The 16,905-nt window shown below is 46.4% G+C and overlaps 2 protein-coding genes across 2 annotated transcripts in view; both read right to left on the reverse strand.

Moving 5' to 3' along the window:
* The window catches only part of EDC4 (enhancer of mRNA decapping 4), a 227,129-nt gene that overhangs the window by 136,434 nt on the left and 73,790 nt on the right, over nucleotides 1-16,905 (reverse strand). The window lies entirely within an intron of this gene.
* GINS3 (GINS complex subunit 3) lies at nucleotides 11,172-14,765 on the reverse strand. The gene is made up of 2 exons (XM_057412950.1): nucleotides 14,496-14,765; nucleotides 11,172-11,895 (listed from the first exon to the last, which is right to left on the reverse strand). Exons 1-2 carry the CDS (start codon nucleotides 14,733-14,735, stop codon nucleotides 11,665-11,667), a joined length of 471 nt encoding a protein of 156 aa, XP_057268933.1. The 5' UTR covers nucleotides 14,736-14,765; the 3' UTR covers nucleotides 11,172-11,664.

Here is a 16,905-nt window from a genome sequence, read left to right on the forward strand (position 1 = left end):
TCTAACACTGGTAAAACAAGAAGCAAGCTCAGGTCAGCCTGGCAACTGTCTCGCTGAGACAGCAAGATGCTGCTGATCTCAGCGTAAGGCTGGATCTGGGTTTTCCCCTCTGAGCTCAAACTGCAGGGAGCAGTAGTGGGATGGGCACCCACCACCTCTATTCCACCTGTGCTGCCCAAACTCCCGGGGCCTCCTCAGCACATCTGAGATGGAGCCAGGCTCCTAGACGGGTGGCAGGGCTAAGGGCGGGCTGTCACACAGGAGGAGCAGCAAAGCCTTGGGCAAAACCAGCAAGGGAGTGAATTCCCTGTGCCTGGATGCAGGGTGCTAGCAGGAGTGGAGCCAGCTCTGCCCCAAGAGCTGGGGGCTCCCTAGGGTCACAGTCATGAAAAGAGAGGAGACTGGAGCACAGTGAAGGCATTTTACAGGCATCAGCTTCTTTGTGGGGTGCCTGGGTTAGGAGAGGAAGGCAGTGAAGCAGAGCAGCACATGAAGAGGGATCCAGCACAGCCAGTCAGTGCAAGGGCAGGAGAAGGCATGTGGAGGGGCCTGATCAGCCACCCGCAGCCTTTCCTCCTTTTCATCCTGAAAGCCTTCATGGGAACAGCCAGAAACCCAGCTCCCCTTGCCTCCACCCCTTCACCCCTCCATCTCTCCCCCTGACCTTCTCCTTGTCCTGTGGCTGATCAATACTTCTAGCTCTGGAGGGATCCATCAGCACTAACGATTTCATCCCACTTCTCGCTAATGCATGCTTGTTGTGCTGCATTTGAGCCATGGACCTGGCAGGTGCTGGGACAGAGGCAAAGGGCTGGCCAAAGGCACCATCACATGCTGTCCCAGGACAGCAGGCTAACTCTTAGCATCCTCCCTTTGCCACATAACCCTCTCCACCACAGAAGCAGGTCTTCAGCCCTTCCTCCCACAGCTTGTGGCTCACTGGAAGACCATAAACCTTCCTCTCTCAGCTCTCCAGCTCCTTGGAAAGGCACATTCAACATGTCTTAATGCCTCAGCCAGGATTTTGGAGCTCTTACCCAAAACCCACCAACATGTGCTCACAGTCCCTCATTGCCTTATCACCCAGCAACTGCTCCTCTCCAGAGCCCCCATCAAGCTCCTTGAGCCTGTCTGGAGATGGGGGGACTTGAGGACATTCTAACCCACCAGTGATGAGAAGCTGAAGCCAACATTTCTGGAGTCCTTCTCTTGAACTTTTAGCCAGGATGAAAGAGCAGGCACTTGGTTAACAGTGGGGAGCTGAACATGCCCCCCTGGCCATGCACACAGCCACCATCCATCCATCCATCCTGCAGGTCCAGTCCCTTGAGGTAGTCATCCTGCTGCTGACTACCTCAGTCCCAGCCATTCCTGCCTGAGCTGGAGCACTGAATTGCAGCAGCTTCCCGTTAAGGACCTCCCCCCAGGAGCACTGCTGGGACTGTGTGGGAGCACCAACCCAGCCATGCAGCACACACCTCCCTCCCCACTCATCATGTTCTTCCTTTTTTAGCCCTGTCCCTTTTAGGAAAAGCACAAGACAAAACTAAGATGAAGACACCAAACTGGTTTGGGGAGGGCTGGATATCAGTGCTATGCAAGCTGGGGCATCTTCCCAGACTGGGGGCTTTACATCCAGTCCTTGTCTCAAACAGCCCTGGAAAGAGTGGCTTTCACGTGGCTGCCAGACACTCATTCAAACCCACTTCTCTTCCAGCCTCCACATCCTCTGCAATAGGGTGTCACACATCCCTGGTGTAGTCATCTCTGACGTGCTGCTGGCTGTGTGATAGTACCACTGGTTTACAGCTGGTCCTGGAAGAGCTTCTGGAGTCCCACTCCACATCCTGCGGTGCACCAAACAGGGGCCTCTGGCCCAGCCTGTCACTGACCTTCACTGTGAATCCAGTCACGTGCACCCCTGTCAATAACTAAACACGAGATAACAAACTGAGCTGTCACAGCCAATTAAAATGCTGGGCTTAACCTGCTTGTGGGCTTCCAGAGTGGAGATCAGGGGGGCAGCTCCAGAACAGACGGGCTCAGGAGAGGCAGGGTGTGGGCTTCAGTGGATCACAGCCACCCTGTCCGCTGGCTCCCTCAGCCAAGAGCCAAGGGCAGGAGGCTTCTGTGGGTGCTTCTGTGTCAGCACAGAGATATGGCTTCTCCCTCGCATGTGGACAGCCCAGCCCTACCAAAACAGAAGTAGGATGGGTAGATGCAGGGTTACTGGAGCTGAGACACCCCACACAGGGCTTTAGCCCCAGGGTAGACTCACTAGTTAGGAGAACAGACAGCTACAACTGCCAAACCCAAAAGGGTTCCACTTAAAGCCCGGAGGGATCTCAATGTCTGTTGTTGAGTGCCTCTCAATTAATTAGCATCCTGCTGATTCTATGATTGAGGCACTTGCTAAGGAGATTAAACCAGTCTCTGCCACGAGCAGATGCTGTTCCCAAGGCCTGATTTGGAATATTTTCCTTTCCCTGTGCCATCCTGCCCTGCTGACTCAGTTGACGGCCAGCTGTGGACTTGGATCCAGGGCTGAGGGTGGAATTGCCTTGCCAAGATGTTCAGAGATACATCAGGTTAGATGCCACCATGGCCTGCCCAGGGAGGGCCTCACATGAAGAATGCTGTGTAAATGCAGAGCAGGGCTCATGAACAGAGCAGCATGGCCAGGAAAAGGCCTAGCCATTCAGGGAGGCAATGGTCTGCTCACCTCATTTTGCCTGTGTCAGCATGGACAGCTAAAGCTACCTGTGTGCACCTGAGAGCCCAAACTGAAAGGGAAACTCACAGCTCAGCCTCCAGCCAGGGCTGAGTAAATCCACCCTGACTGCAGTAAACCCAGGAGAAGCACAACACAGCACAGCTCTGGCCAGGAAAACAGAGGTCTCCACCAGCATAAGTGAGGGGGAATCCTTTGAAAGCCTCTGCAAATGGTGCGATGACAACAGTTGTTCAGTTAATGCTGACCAGGACCTGCACTCTGCTCCTGACCTAGCCACAGAACTGTCCCCAGCAGTAACAGCGGCCATTCAGCCCCCCTAGCACAAGAAGTACTAGGAAAGAGACTGCAGGATCCATTAGCTCCCACTCCCAAAGGTATCAACTAAACACCCAAACAAATCGCAAATCTTGTGAGCCAAAGACAAGAAACTCATCTTAAATCATTGTTGGGTTGGGAGCCTGCCCACCAAGATACACACAGCCTGCAGAGTGTGGTCCCACAGCAAGGCAATAAGCACATTTGAAGGTTATTTTGATAGTGCTTAATTTCTGCATCAGCTTTACTGGTTCCTCCCCAGCTTTCGAGACCCCACTTACAGGACTGTTGTATGGTCGTCTCCTCCCTCCCATTGTGCTCTAATGCTTGAGAACAAAAAAGCCACACTGCATCCTAAGCATTTGGCAGCTTCTTGGTCTCAAGGGAAAATCTTCCCTTTTACGTCCAGGAAAAGCCTCCTGTTCCTGAGCATCTGTCGTAATCCTCCTTGTACTTCTGCTTTAGCTAGGGAGAGCCAAGAGTCCTCGAGGGACAACAGGACAGCTAAAGACAGGCTCAATCTTAAAAGCCACTTAAGCTGAGAGCACAGGTTTGGCCTCTGCAAACTCCTCTGGCTTTCTGCCATGCTTTTTGTATGGCAGTATCACAGCAGAGATGGAACAGCACAACCCTCAGGAGGCATCACCTTACCAGCACCCATTTCTAGGCACAGAGGAAACTGGAGGGGGCCAAGGCTGAGGCTGTCTTTAGAACTGCAGTTTCTCAGTAAAGCTGTTTTCCTCTGATCTTGCAGGATCCCAGCATAAACAGAAGACAGCTTCCAAGCTTTAAAACAATCTTCACACCTGGGGCTCACCCTCTATTTCATAGGCTAACTGGAAGTAAAATGCTTTCAATGCAGTTCTCAATGAGCACTTGAGCCAGAAACGGGCAAGAACAGATCACAATGCATTTGAGTGCTGTGACTCAAGCACAGCTCTCAGATCAGAACATCAGGCATTAAAGACACCCTTAGGAGAGAATACCAGTATGAAATGGATTTGGGGCTGGGGTGCTGCTGTGCTCTTACACCTTCCAGCTGGAGCTGGGGAGAAGCAGGTCCCATTGCTTGTATTTCCAAGGGGCCCAAGCTGATAAGCAGAAGAACTTTACCTTCCCCCAGCTCCTTTTTCTGTGACTCCAGTGATGACACATCCTGACACAGCAGGATGCAGTGCCCAGGAACAAGCATGAGGCAGCCACATCCCTCACCTGCTGTATCAGCACAATGTGCTGCTCCTTGAGAAGCTGTGCCTGGAACTCCACACCAAGACCTAGGTACAGCCAGAGAACACCCTGACACCCTACACACTTCATCTCTGTCTCTGCATGATCCTTGCACCCCAAACCTTGCTCAGCCTGGGTGCTGCCTGTGATGCAGCACTAGAGGAAAAGTGGTTTCTGTCCTAGCACACAAGGGATTTGTGTCTTGCCACAGGGTTAGCTGCAAACCCCAAAGAAACATCCCCTTAGAGGTGTGGAGAAGCATTGTGAAGAGCTGCAGCTACATGGCTTCACGAAGGCTTATGAAAGGCAAAAGACCAGTGTGTCCTGCCAATCCAGACAGAAAGGATCCTAAGGCTGCTGGCACTGCCTGGCAGCCTGCCCCAACAAATAACTCTTCAAAAATAGAAGCATGCTAATCTCAGGAACCTGCTGGTACTGTCAATGACATTAATGAAGTGTTTCGGAAACCAGAACAAATGCCTTGGCTTTATGGGGCTGAGCCGTCCCTTGTATTTTCCAGTGGTCCAAAGTGGAGGAGCTGCTCCTCACTCTCCTTCTGCTGCTCTGCTCTCTTGCTCACAGCACGGGGTCAGCTGTGCTGGTTCCCAGCAAGCTTGGCACTGGTGTGGTAGAGACTGGCCAGCCTTCAGCACCCAGGAAAGTCTCTCAGAAGCAATTTCCTCTGGGAAGCCAAAGCCATTAAACATACTCAATGGAGACAGTGCCCAGGGGAAGTGGAAGCTCACAGTCTCTCCCTTCCCTCTTGTCTTCAGTCCTTGTTTCAAGCTCCTTCTGCATTCTTTTTCACTCCCTGAGGTCCCTCTCCAGCTCCTTCTCCTCATCCTCTCCTTTACCTTCCCACCTTTCTTAACCCCAGTCTTTAGTCTCAGACAAGCCATGCAATGACGTGCAGCCTGGAAGGGGTTCTACACTTTATTTCCTGAGGTGTCACACTGCTTAGAATGGAAACACTTCTCTCAAATGAGGGAGAGCCACACTGAATGTTGACCTGCTTCCCGAGAGCCTTCCTCTCCCTTTCTGCTCTTCTTCCCATCGTGTCTTCCCACCTCTTACCTCCTGCCCCAGCAGACCCAAAGGGATCAGGGCAGCTGGCCCCCTGCCGTGCTCCACGTGGCTGGCTGTCTTCCTAGGCACGCTGCTCCCATGACCAGATGCTCCAGGGCTACTGTGTGTGGCAACTTCTCCAAGGCTGATTTTCTTGCTCCATGGCAGCTACGAGAGCTCCCTCCAGCAAGTGATGGGGAGAAGGTGGCAGATGCACCTTTACTTTTTGTCCCTGACTCTCATTCCAGCAAATTCATGAGGCCATACTGTAGAAAGGGAACAGTCACAGGCAGAGCTCAGCTCTATCTACCACAGCCAGGACTCACATGATGGCAAATTTGTGCTTGGCAGAAGGGCTCTGAATTTCTGGGTAGTATGTGTGGAGCACTGGGCTCAGGATGGCAGAGAACACACATGTGAATGACTTGCTGGTCTCTTCCCTTTCTGATCTCTGTGAATTACAGCTTTAAACACACACGCAGTCAATTCTAACTCTACTTCCCAGGCTTTCCAGCTGAGAAATAAGTAGCAGAAGACAGAACTCCTGAAGCTCGCCCCTTTCCAACTCACAGCAGGGCTGCAGGAGCCCTTGGGGCACTAACTGCTTCAGCACAATGCCAGTCCTGCACCCACTCAGGTAGTGCCCAGCACACCTCACATCACCTGACATGGCACAGCCAACTGTTGGTCCATATCCTTCCCTGCTTATCTTTCTTGGCAGCTTTCTCCCCACTTCTCTCCTTACATAGCAATCAGCAATAATACCTCATGGAATAATTTCTTCACCCAAAGGGCTGTCAAGCCCTGGAACAGGCTACCCGGGGAAGTGGTGGTCACCATCCCTGGAGGTGTTTAAATGATGTGTAGATGTGGTGCTCAGGAACATGGTTTAGCGGTGGGCTTGGCAGTGCTGGGTTAGCGATTGGGCCCAATGATATTAAAGGTCTTTTTCAATCTAAATAATTCAATGATTCTATGATTTTCATTGCCTCTATAACCATAACATGCATTCCTCTTGTATGCTCAAATCTAGGACAAGGTAGCACAACTTAAACCACTTTGAATCTCCTTGACTTGTGTTTTCACCTGACAGATACAACAGAATGTCACATAGACACCTAGTTTGATCTTACAGGCCAAGAGCTCTCCCTACCTACAACTTAAAGCAGTTACAGTAGGACCTGCACAAAAACAATGTCTGAAGCTCTGTGCCCCTCTCCTGGCTGCCCACAAGTAGTGCATGCACATGTCCTCCCAGGCCAACAGCCTTCCTGTAACCATTGTTTCAAACTCCACTACTGGGATATCAAAATATCTGCCCTTCAGTCAGCAGCAGAGGTTGCTGCAGCCTCTGGAAGGCAAGATGGGAGACAATGTCTCTAAACTGCATAACACCAGCAGGATATAAAAGTCCAACCTAATCGTATATCTAATGTAGGCTGAGATGATAGTATTATTTGAGCAGAGCCCAATGTGAAGCTTCCAGCTTCATTGACCCCAATTCATTGCAGAAGTATCTTCATGCTGAAGAGATCTGTGCACACAGATGGGTCAGAGGACACTATAAACTAGATAAAAACTCATTAGACTAGTAACATGTATGTTCAGCTCCTGCCCAGCCACACTACGCTGGCATCCTCTCCATAGCAATGCGCACGTGACAATGTGTGTCAGCACATCCCCAGGGTCCTTATGACACCATGTCAGATTTAGTTTCAGAATAAAGGTAGATGAGACAAGATCTTAGGAAGAAGTTCTTCCCTGTGAGGGTGGTGAGGTCCTGGCACAGGTTGCCCAGAGAAGCTGTGGCTGCCCCATCCCTGGCAGTATTCAAGACCAGCTTGGATGGGGCCTGGATAGGAACTGGCACTGCACACTCAGCCACTTTGCAGGGCCAAGTGGCTGTTCAGGTAGAAAAGAAGAACAGAGAGCTGGAAAAGCACTTCATAGAATCCCAGGCTGGCTTGGCTTGGAAGGGACCTTAAAGCTCATTCAGTTCCAATCCCCTGCCATGGGCAGGGACACCTTCCACTAGACTAGGTCTTATTCTTCTAAGTTACAGGGTAAGTGGCAAGCTGAGGAAGCTCAGCAGTAAGGGTTTAATGGAACTGATGAAGGAAACCAGAGTGATTTCTCAAAAGGAGAGTATTTTAGCTCTGACAAGCACTTATCAAGTAAGAACATGAACTCTGGCAGATGTAGCAGTGGTGGGATAATCTGGCTGGCATATTTGCTGTAACAAAGATACTGGCTTTATCCAGAGGACAAAACACACTCTTAATAAGGCAGTATTACCTTCATTTGTCATTAAAGAAAACTGAGGCAAGGAAGAGCTTTGAGTTGCTTCCTGCCAGACAGAGGCAGAGCCAGATGAATAGTAAGTTCTTAAAAAAAGCTACAAAATCATGAGCCATATGCTGTGCTATCAGACAATGCGTTTTATAAAAAGCACATTTGGGAACAGAAGCGGCTCTGTGTGAAGAAAGCATTCACACTGTGCCTCTACTGCATTACATCACATCTCTGTTAAGCAACTGGCTCAACCAAAAAGTTTGAATGCAGCTCTTGTAATAGCTGGTCATCAAAAACTGTGTAGAAGAATCCCTGATCACGATCAGAGAGGCTTGGGCTCCTGAGGTTTCTCTTACAATCTGTGGTGTTACAGTGTATCAGTTCTCCAAACATTTCTTGCTGCTGCTCTTCCTGGTTGCTGTTGGATCTGAATGACACAACTTAACGGCTTCCAGGGCGGCAGAAGCAACGAAACCCTTCATTTGACTGAGCGAAAATAAACCAGCGCCAGAGGACAAAGACATTGTTTAGAGCAAAGAAGACCAAGGAAGAAACATGGGTGTTTTGTAAAAGGGTAATTTAGACAGGTGAGAAAGTGCTGTTTGAGAGCTACATTTCAGAACTATTTGTATCTAACTGGGGGTCCACCCTCTATGCTGCCTCACCTGCTCCAAGAAAATACACTGAAGAGATAAGCAAGAGGAGCTTAGAGTCTTATGAGAAGTTAATGTAACACTTAGGTGAAGAAAATGGTTTGGTTTCACTAACCATTCCAGCAGGAATTCACCACCAGGAAGCTTGTCTGACCCTGTCTTCAGGGGTGTCAGTAAATGCACAGCTTCGACTTTGCTCATCATAGGTGGCAGACAGGCATGGAAACAGACTGTGAAGGGAGTCCAGGGGCTCTCCTGCAGAGGTATCTCCTAAAGCCCTGGCTGGACAAACATCATCCTGAAATGGGTTAGGCGGGGCTAATCAAAGAATATCTCAAATTGGAAGGGACCCATAAGGATCGAGTCCAGCTCCTCACTTCAGGGAAATGGAGGCCAGGTCAGCTCATACATCTTTTCAAAAACAAGCCATTAAGACCCAAACAAATATTCCCTGTGAATGCATAACTAATGAACATCTCAAATTTTGCAATCCAGTAAAAAACAAGCAACGAAAACCATTGTGGCAATCCTGTAAAGGGTGCCTATTGACTGCTTTCTCATGATCAGTAGTCCTCCAGTTTAAAAGCCAAGGGACACAGGGAGAAATGACACTTTTAAGTCCTTTTTAGACCTCTCTAATGAGGGTTTATTGTGCCAGTCTGCAAACACACAAGGTCCAACTCCTCTATCTTATATAGTTTGCTACAGCACAATTATAAAGGGCAGTTTGTGTTGTAAAAAGTACAGGGGACCCCTTTGTTGTATTTCTGAACAGAAAAAAACACTCCAGCCAGCAACAAATGAAAAAAAAAAAAATCCACAGAACATCAAATTGACTAACTAAAATACTGTTACTTAAAATTACAGCATCAGATTTTTAAGGGTTTTACTGGTGTTCACTCCTAAACACTCAGGTTTACTAAAAGTGACATTGCCTAGTTACAAAAACCCAGTGACACTGAGGACTACTCCAGGGATTTCTTTTGTCCTCACTCTGAGAGTAGCTGCATGAAATGTTGGCAAATAAGCAACTGTCTGCACCCAGCACAGAGAAGAAAAATGCTGTTACAAATGCAGGAAATTCATGATCTAGTTATTATGCTTATAAATTCACTAGATCTCAAAAACACCATCTCATTAAAATATACCTTCCATTAAAAAATGCTTCTCATCACACAATCATAGAATCACAGAATCAACCAGGTTGGAAAAGACCTTTAAGATCATCAAGTCCAGTCTTTGCTCCAGCATTGCCAAGTCCACCACTAAACAAGATCCAATCACAGATGCACCTAAACTTGTCCCCCTTGGAGCTGAAGCACTCATCACAGCTTCTGATGTGCTACATGAAGTCTATGCTACAGGGTACGAATATAGAGACTGTGAATTTCCACCTGCCACCACCACTCCACACCAAAGTCAAGAAAACACAAAATCACCCTCTCATGTTTCACAGAAATGCAATTTATAAAATCAATAGCTTATTGATTGCTTGGCAGTGTCTCTTATGACTTCAGTAAACAGCTCTCATCCACATGGGACAAAGCAGACAGGAACTACTTCTAATCTCGCATGGTTGCACGAACATAGCTCCAAGCATGTTACTTGTAAGAGGAAAAATGACACAAGCAGGACTGCGTTATCCATCATGGCCATGGCTTTGTAGAGATCTGCACTTTCCAATCTATATCTGATTTTCCTGCTGCAGGGAAATTAACAATAGACATTTGACATTATAAACATCCCCTTACACAATATTTATTCATCATAAAAATCCAGAAATGGACAACAGACAAAAGCTTCATTAAAATGCACAGGCTATTATGTGCCATTAAGTTCTTAAGTGCAGCAGCATTTATCTTGCACATACTTCAACTACTTTGTCAGGCACAGCTTCCCGTTAGGCTCTCTGGCAGGACAGCTGGCCCTGAGCTGCCGAGGCAGAGCACCAAGATGTCAGTGACACCAGCATGCTGTCTCCTCTCACCACCTCCAGAGGCAGAGCTTTCACTCCTCTGGCCAAGAAATAGCCATGCACCCTTTGTACTTGAGGTTTCCAGTTTGAAGTCCCCAATATCCAAGCGCATCCGCAGGTCCAGCAACATCTCCCAAGATTTGGATCTTGCTGTCACCTCCCGGTAATGCCATACAAAAGAAAGCACACCATATCACTCCTGTCTGCCTCCTCAACTTAGGTGCACCTTCTACAGATGCTTAGAAGCACCCACATCCCATACCTGCTTCCAAAGGACAACCATCCTGATGACTGCAGGAACTAAGTCCTACAGAGATAGCCATGTGCTTTCTGACTCCAATTCAACAGGACTTCAAGTAATGTAGGTTTAAGCGCACCCACACAGGATGACAACCACTGTGCTGTTCAGCAAGGTGCCAACAGGCAAGAATGACATTTACTAGGATCATTTTGCTAGGATCATTTAGATGAATCAAAAGGAAGGAAATTAGGAAATTTGCTCTGTTCCTTCTACTGACCAAATTTAGGAATTAGAACAGTTTTCCATGGGCAGACAGATGGATCAGAAATTGGTAATGGGGGAGAGGTTCCATGAAAGTTGCTGCTTCTGATCCAGTCAAGGCTAACTCTTTGTTGTCTTCTGTTGCCTCTCCTGTAAAACAAGCAGAGAACTTAACACCCAGCACATCCATCATGCAAGCTAGTTGCATCAAACAAGAACATTCTTCAACTCATGCAGCATCAAGACCACAGTGACCCAGGGAGAGAAAAGATGAGGCAGCATGTAAGACCTGCATGGCCTCTTCACTTGCTCCATGGGTTAAAGGCGGCATTTTTCTCTGGGGCGCTTAACCCTATGTACAAAAGTCAGTAAAGAAAAATATTCCTGCCTCAAGAAATAGAATAAAATTTCATGTGGTTTATATCATTTTCCCACATCACTAGGGCTCTCCAAAGAACAGGGAACCTGGCATTAGCTATTCCCATGAGGCTGGAATGGGAAGGGCAAGATGAAATACACTGAATTACACTTTTTTTCTAGATAGATCCAGTATTGTTAAGTGTCAGCTGGGGAGATAAAGAATAATAAATATTAATGACCCTCCCAGAAAATCTTCTCATATCCTTTCAGCCACCTAGCACACACTTGAAATGCAAAACCTCAGGAGTGGTATGAGCAAGCTGTAAAGCTGTCCAGTAATGTGATGCCATCTCTTTCTTATATCCTTGCTGTCTGCCTTTAAAAATTGCCCTAGTCTGATCTGAAGATGTTACAGAGAAGAATTCCCACTAATGGAGAGTGAGCCTGTCCTTCCCCAAAGCTGATTCATCTTTATCTTCTGTGACAGAGAGACTGTAAATCTCTTGGTGTTCCTCACTGTAGCTGCACACTCTTCAGGCTTTTAACCATCCACCTCTGTGAACTTTCTTTTTCCATAATTCTGGACCAGACTGGAGGCTGTAATTTGAGAAGCCTGTCCTTTTTCCCAGCTCTGGAAGTCATTCAGTTCTTTCTGGCCAGCTTGAAACAAGGCTCGCTCCAGTTCATCCAGCCGAGCCACTAGTGCCGATGTGTCTTCATTGTAGGCATTCTGAGAGGAGTCCATGATATGACGAAATCGGCTAATAAACGTCTGAAGAAGATAAGGAGAATTACTGACAGGTAACACAGGCTTCTCACATGCTAAGAATCTTACTTTTGGGTGTAAGCTCCCAACTGGGCAAAGGTCTGCAAACAGCATAGCACCTATTAACATTGGCTACACAGACAAAACTTTTCTTGACTGACCTGGGAGATCAGTGCCTGATCTACTGGATGGGAAGGAAGCAAGCACACTATCAGACTTTGGCTCCTTCCTAATGACAGGCTTGAGCACAGCACAAGGTATAACGCAATTACAATCTATTTCATCTCACTTTACAAGCAATCACTGCTTTAGAGAAGGTAGACAGATCTCATGCCACAGCAGCTGCTGCAGGAACATTCAAATGGCAACTTGTGAAAGGGCCTGGAAGTTCAGCCAAGCTGCCACTGTAGAACTTTCAATATACTGAAAAAAACACTAAGCCATGAAATAGGTGAAAAAAAAAATCAAATTAAAAAAAAATAATCAAATCTACAACTAATAAATTTTGAAAAGCTAAGCAACAAGCCATATTTAAGGATTTTTATTTCCTGCCTTATCTTTGCCTTTGGGAATTAAAAAAAAAGGCTGACAGTCTTTGAGAACTGTGTTTTATTATTTCAGAAGCTGATTTTAATCATCAGAGCTGTACAATTTTAGAGATTTATAAAATGATACATTCTAAATTAACAATTCTCTTATTGGCTTTGCTACCGAATAGTTACCCTTCACATATGTAGTCCCTAAATGGTTGGGAGAGAGTTTTTTTTTTTTTACGTTTTGTTTATTTTTTAAGTCAGCACAACTCCCCTCTTGTTTGCTTTTAATCAGGGGGAAGCATACCTTGTGTACTTCGATTTTTCTGTCAGTAATGTGTGCTAATGTGGCTCTTTTCCCCAAGATGTCCATTAGCAGAAAGCAAAAAGACAAGAAAAGGTGTGGTCACCTTCTCCAGTGCAGAAAGAAAGCTTTCACTGGACAACTCTAAGAAAGCAGTAGTGCTTTAAAGCCTCTCTGCATCGGCCTTCATCTAAGAAATAAGAGAGAAAAAAAAAAAAAAGCCAATAGCAATCATCCCAGACTACTTAGAGAGCTGGTGGAAGAAATCTCAGAGCTGTTAGTGGTTATCTTTAAAAGCTTAAGGAGAACAGAGGTCTAGAAACTGGCAAAGATGTTATCTATTCTTCAAAAGAGACAGGGGAGATGGAGGGGGAGGAAGGAAGAGCCAAGAAATTACACATCCATCAGTATCAATTTCTGGAAAGGTACTGGAATAAATGAAGTATACATAAACTTCTGCGAGAAAACAGAGGAGTAACAGCCAACATAGATTTGCCAGGAACCAACTCTGAGAGCCCACCCTAGTTTCCTATGTTGACAGGAGGACAGGCCTTACAAAGGGAAGAAAACCAGCACACTGGTACCTGTCATGGGGCACCCATGGTCACTATGGGTGGTCAGTGAAGACAATTACACATCCTCCCTACCAAGAGGGAAGAACAAATTGGATGGAGTTCGACAGGGGTCTATCTGGAACCAAGTACTATTTGATATATTAATTGTCAAAGGAATAGAAGTTACACTTGTTAAATTAGCAAACAACATGTAGGAGAAGGAGATGGGATGACAGCAAGCATGTTAGATAGCAAAACTCTTAATTCATAAAGATTCTGACAAATTAAAAACATGGTGTGAAAACAATAGGAGGCAATTCAGCTGAGGCTAAGGAAAGTTTTACATTAAGGCAGAAATGGGAAACTGTACATATACAATAAAAGGAGTATCTCTGTGTGTATGCAGTCTGTACCATCTTACTGTGGGCTGCAAATCAAACACCTAGCAATGTCACTTCATCATAAAAAAAAGGTGCTGCACTATGAGGAGCAAGAAGCATCACAGCCTACAAAATTCACACAGTATTCTTTTTGTTTCCATCAGCACAAGCCCTGAGCAGGTTACTGTATGCTGCTCAGGGCACTGCACATCACAGTGCATGCAGATCAACGGGAAGGACAATCAGAGGTTAGCAAGCATGGCCCACAAAGAGATGGCAAATGAGCTGGGACTGCTGCAAGAAAGAAGAGAATAATCCATCCTCAGCGTTTACTTTGGATGAGGCAAACAGAACAGAGCTTGCATTGCTGTGAAGGAGCTTTAGTTTAGACATGAGAGGAAACTTTCTATGATTAGGATGGCAAAGCACTGAAATGGATTGCCCAGAGCAGTGTCAAGTCTCATCATTACAGAGCTTTAAAAACAGAGTAGAAAAATAGAAAGTATAGAGGGTGAATTAATCCTGGCTTGCAGGGCACAATTAGATAATCTTATGTCTCCTCTAGTTTTACAGGATTTTATGAAATGCCATATTGACAGTGAGGAAAGTCCAAGCTAAAATTACACTCCTGGGTGCACAGTTGAGGCTTCTACCACCAGACTGTGCAGTTGCCAAAAAGGTCATCCTACAGCTTGATCTAGAGGACCATCATCAGTACAGCAGTCAGATCAATTAAAACAAATGGCTATTCCTCCTGAAGACTGCAAAACAGCTGGGAACAAGAGGAAGATGAAAAATGTACAATCACTTTTCAAGACTTAGCTCTGATACTTGCCTGCAGGATAGCCTGAGCTATCTCAGGGTTTTCTGGATTGTCAAAATTGAGGAGCTGGGAGCCAAATCCATAATAGTATGGCCCCATTTTATGCAGATCAACCACAGTGGCATCAGCGCTCAACACTGTCCTCCAGGCTTCCTTGTAAATCTTTGGCAGTTCCACAGAAATTATTCTTCGCTTGCTGTCATGCAGACCTTTAGCAAGCCACAGAGGGATTTCCAGTTTTGATCCCTGCATGACAGGGAAAAAAAATCAAAAGTTGTCCCTGCCATGAAAACACAAAACCTAACCCCAAAGACAGCAGTGAGCTTTATTAATAAGATTCAGTATTACAAAAAGTCTATTTTGTTTTCCAAGCAGTCTACTGTAACTGTCATAAAACCCAGGAACGCTTTATAAGCATTAATTATTACTGCAAAGATATACAATTTTTAAAAAAATTAATGTTGTAGAACCTCATAATTGACAGATTATATATGAAGAAGTTCTTTACTGTGAGGGTGGTGAGGCACTGGAACAGGTTGCCCAAAGCAGTGGTGTATGTTGGCAGTGTTCAAGGCCAGGTTGGATGGGGCAAGGAGCAACCTGCTCTAGTGGAAGGTGTCCCTGCCTGTGGCAGGAGGTTGGACCTGGATGAGCTTGAAGGTCCCTTCCAACCGAAGCCAGTCTGAGATTCTATGAAAGGCCGTCAGCCTGTCCTTAACCCTAAAGTCCCCCTGGCCTAGAGCCTACAGCTCCCAGCGCCCCTTGCGCCTCGCCTCCCCGTCACACACACACCCCCCTCCACCCTCCCCCTTGAGCGCGAAATCGCACATGCGCCGTGGAGTAGCCCGCCCTTGCTGTCGCAGCCCGCCTAGAGGCTGGTATTCGTAGTCTCCTGGCCCGGTTTGGGTAGGAAGGGGTGTCAGAGCTCATCCAGGTCCAGCCCCTGCCATGGGCAGGGACACCTTCCAGTAGAGCAGGTTGCTCCAAGCCCCGTCCAACCTGGCCTTGAACACTGCCAGGGATGGGGTGTCTCAATCTCCCCTTTGGCAGGTTAAAGCCATTGCCACTTGTTCTGTCTCTGCTTAATCAGGTTTAGGAAACACACCTTTGTGCTAAACAGGGAAGCTTGCAGTGTGTGCAGGAAGACAGCCATTCAAATGGAAAGTGCGCGTTTTCTCAGGTGCAGAAGGAAGTCATATGCATCACGAGCCCAGCATCCTAAACAGTATTATACTTTCATAAATAGAATTTCAAGACCTTCCTGTGATACACGGATAGACTCCACAACTCATTAAAGTTGTAAAGTAGGCATTCTTTGTTCAGCGCTGAGGCGCATGCGGGATTGCTCCTCCAAAGGCATGTGCACCTTTCCGTTGCCACTCAGTTTGTTTATATTACATATAATGATTACATAAACATGAGATTGCTTCACACCTAATTCATATGCAAAACCTAATCCCGTCTAGTATTATAATTGGTCTGGCATTTGTCCCACGGATGTGCTTGTGCAGTGCCTCCTGGTGGTGGTCGTTCGGGGTCGTGAGGATGAAGGCCTGCAGTTCCTCTTCATCACCGCAAGTAACCTCTTACTTTCACACAGACTCAATAGGGTTTCGGCTCCTATCCAAACCTCAGGTTCGGTACAAGCCGGTTTTATGTATCTTAAAGCAGAAACTTGTCAAGTTTGCAAATTTTGTTACTCTGGTTATCTTTTGTTCCTTTTCTTTCTATGGATACTATTTAAACAAGAATGTCTTAAATGTTATGAATCTTATCTACTATAATTCTGCCTAGCAGCTGCAACTCCTACAGTTCTGCTGCACCATTCTAGCAACTTTGACTCCTACGGTTCTGCTTCACCAAGCACAATGACTGCTTAAGCAAGCAGGCACAATGTTAAACCTTTATTCCCTGGTATCACCTGAAAGAAAAGGAATGTCCTGTGTCATAACTGAGTCTGTTTGTACTTGGAGGATTTGTAAACTGGAGATTTAATTCACCTCCTGCATTTGCGTAAAGTCACAACCCTTTATGTCACATGGAGCTACACTAACAGATGTAGTCTGAGGGCCGAATCAGACCCTGTAGCTTTACAGAGACAAGGAATAACAGCATCCGTTATAACCGGAGTAAAGAAAGGATCAAAAGTGTGTAAGAAGAAATGGAAAGATGTGTTGAGAGAAGGTGGTGGTGGAGAAAAAGGGGAAGGAGGCAAAGACATCTGCCCAAAACTGAGTTATTGCAAAATATTGCAGAAGTTAAATCTGTGTGATGGGTAAAATCCAAATTACTTCCAGATACGATAGGATTGCAAAGTATGGGAAAGAATGAAAACTTGGAAGTCAAGGGACAGTTGTTACCTCCCATCTGTGTACTTCTTTAAACATTGAATACCACAAAATTCAGCCAATTGAATATATCA

The sequence above is a fragment of the Pezoporus wallicus genome, unplaced genomic scaffold (genome assembly GCF_028554395.1).
Source record: "Pezoporus wallicus isolate ANWC-B61680 ecotype Strahan unplaced genomic scaffold, APGP_CSIRO_Pwel_v1 contig_13006, whole genome shotgun sequence".
Taxonomy (NCBI): domain Eukaryota; kingdom Metazoa; phylum Chordata; class Aves; order Psittaciformes; family Psittacidae; genus Pezoporus; species Pezoporus wallicus.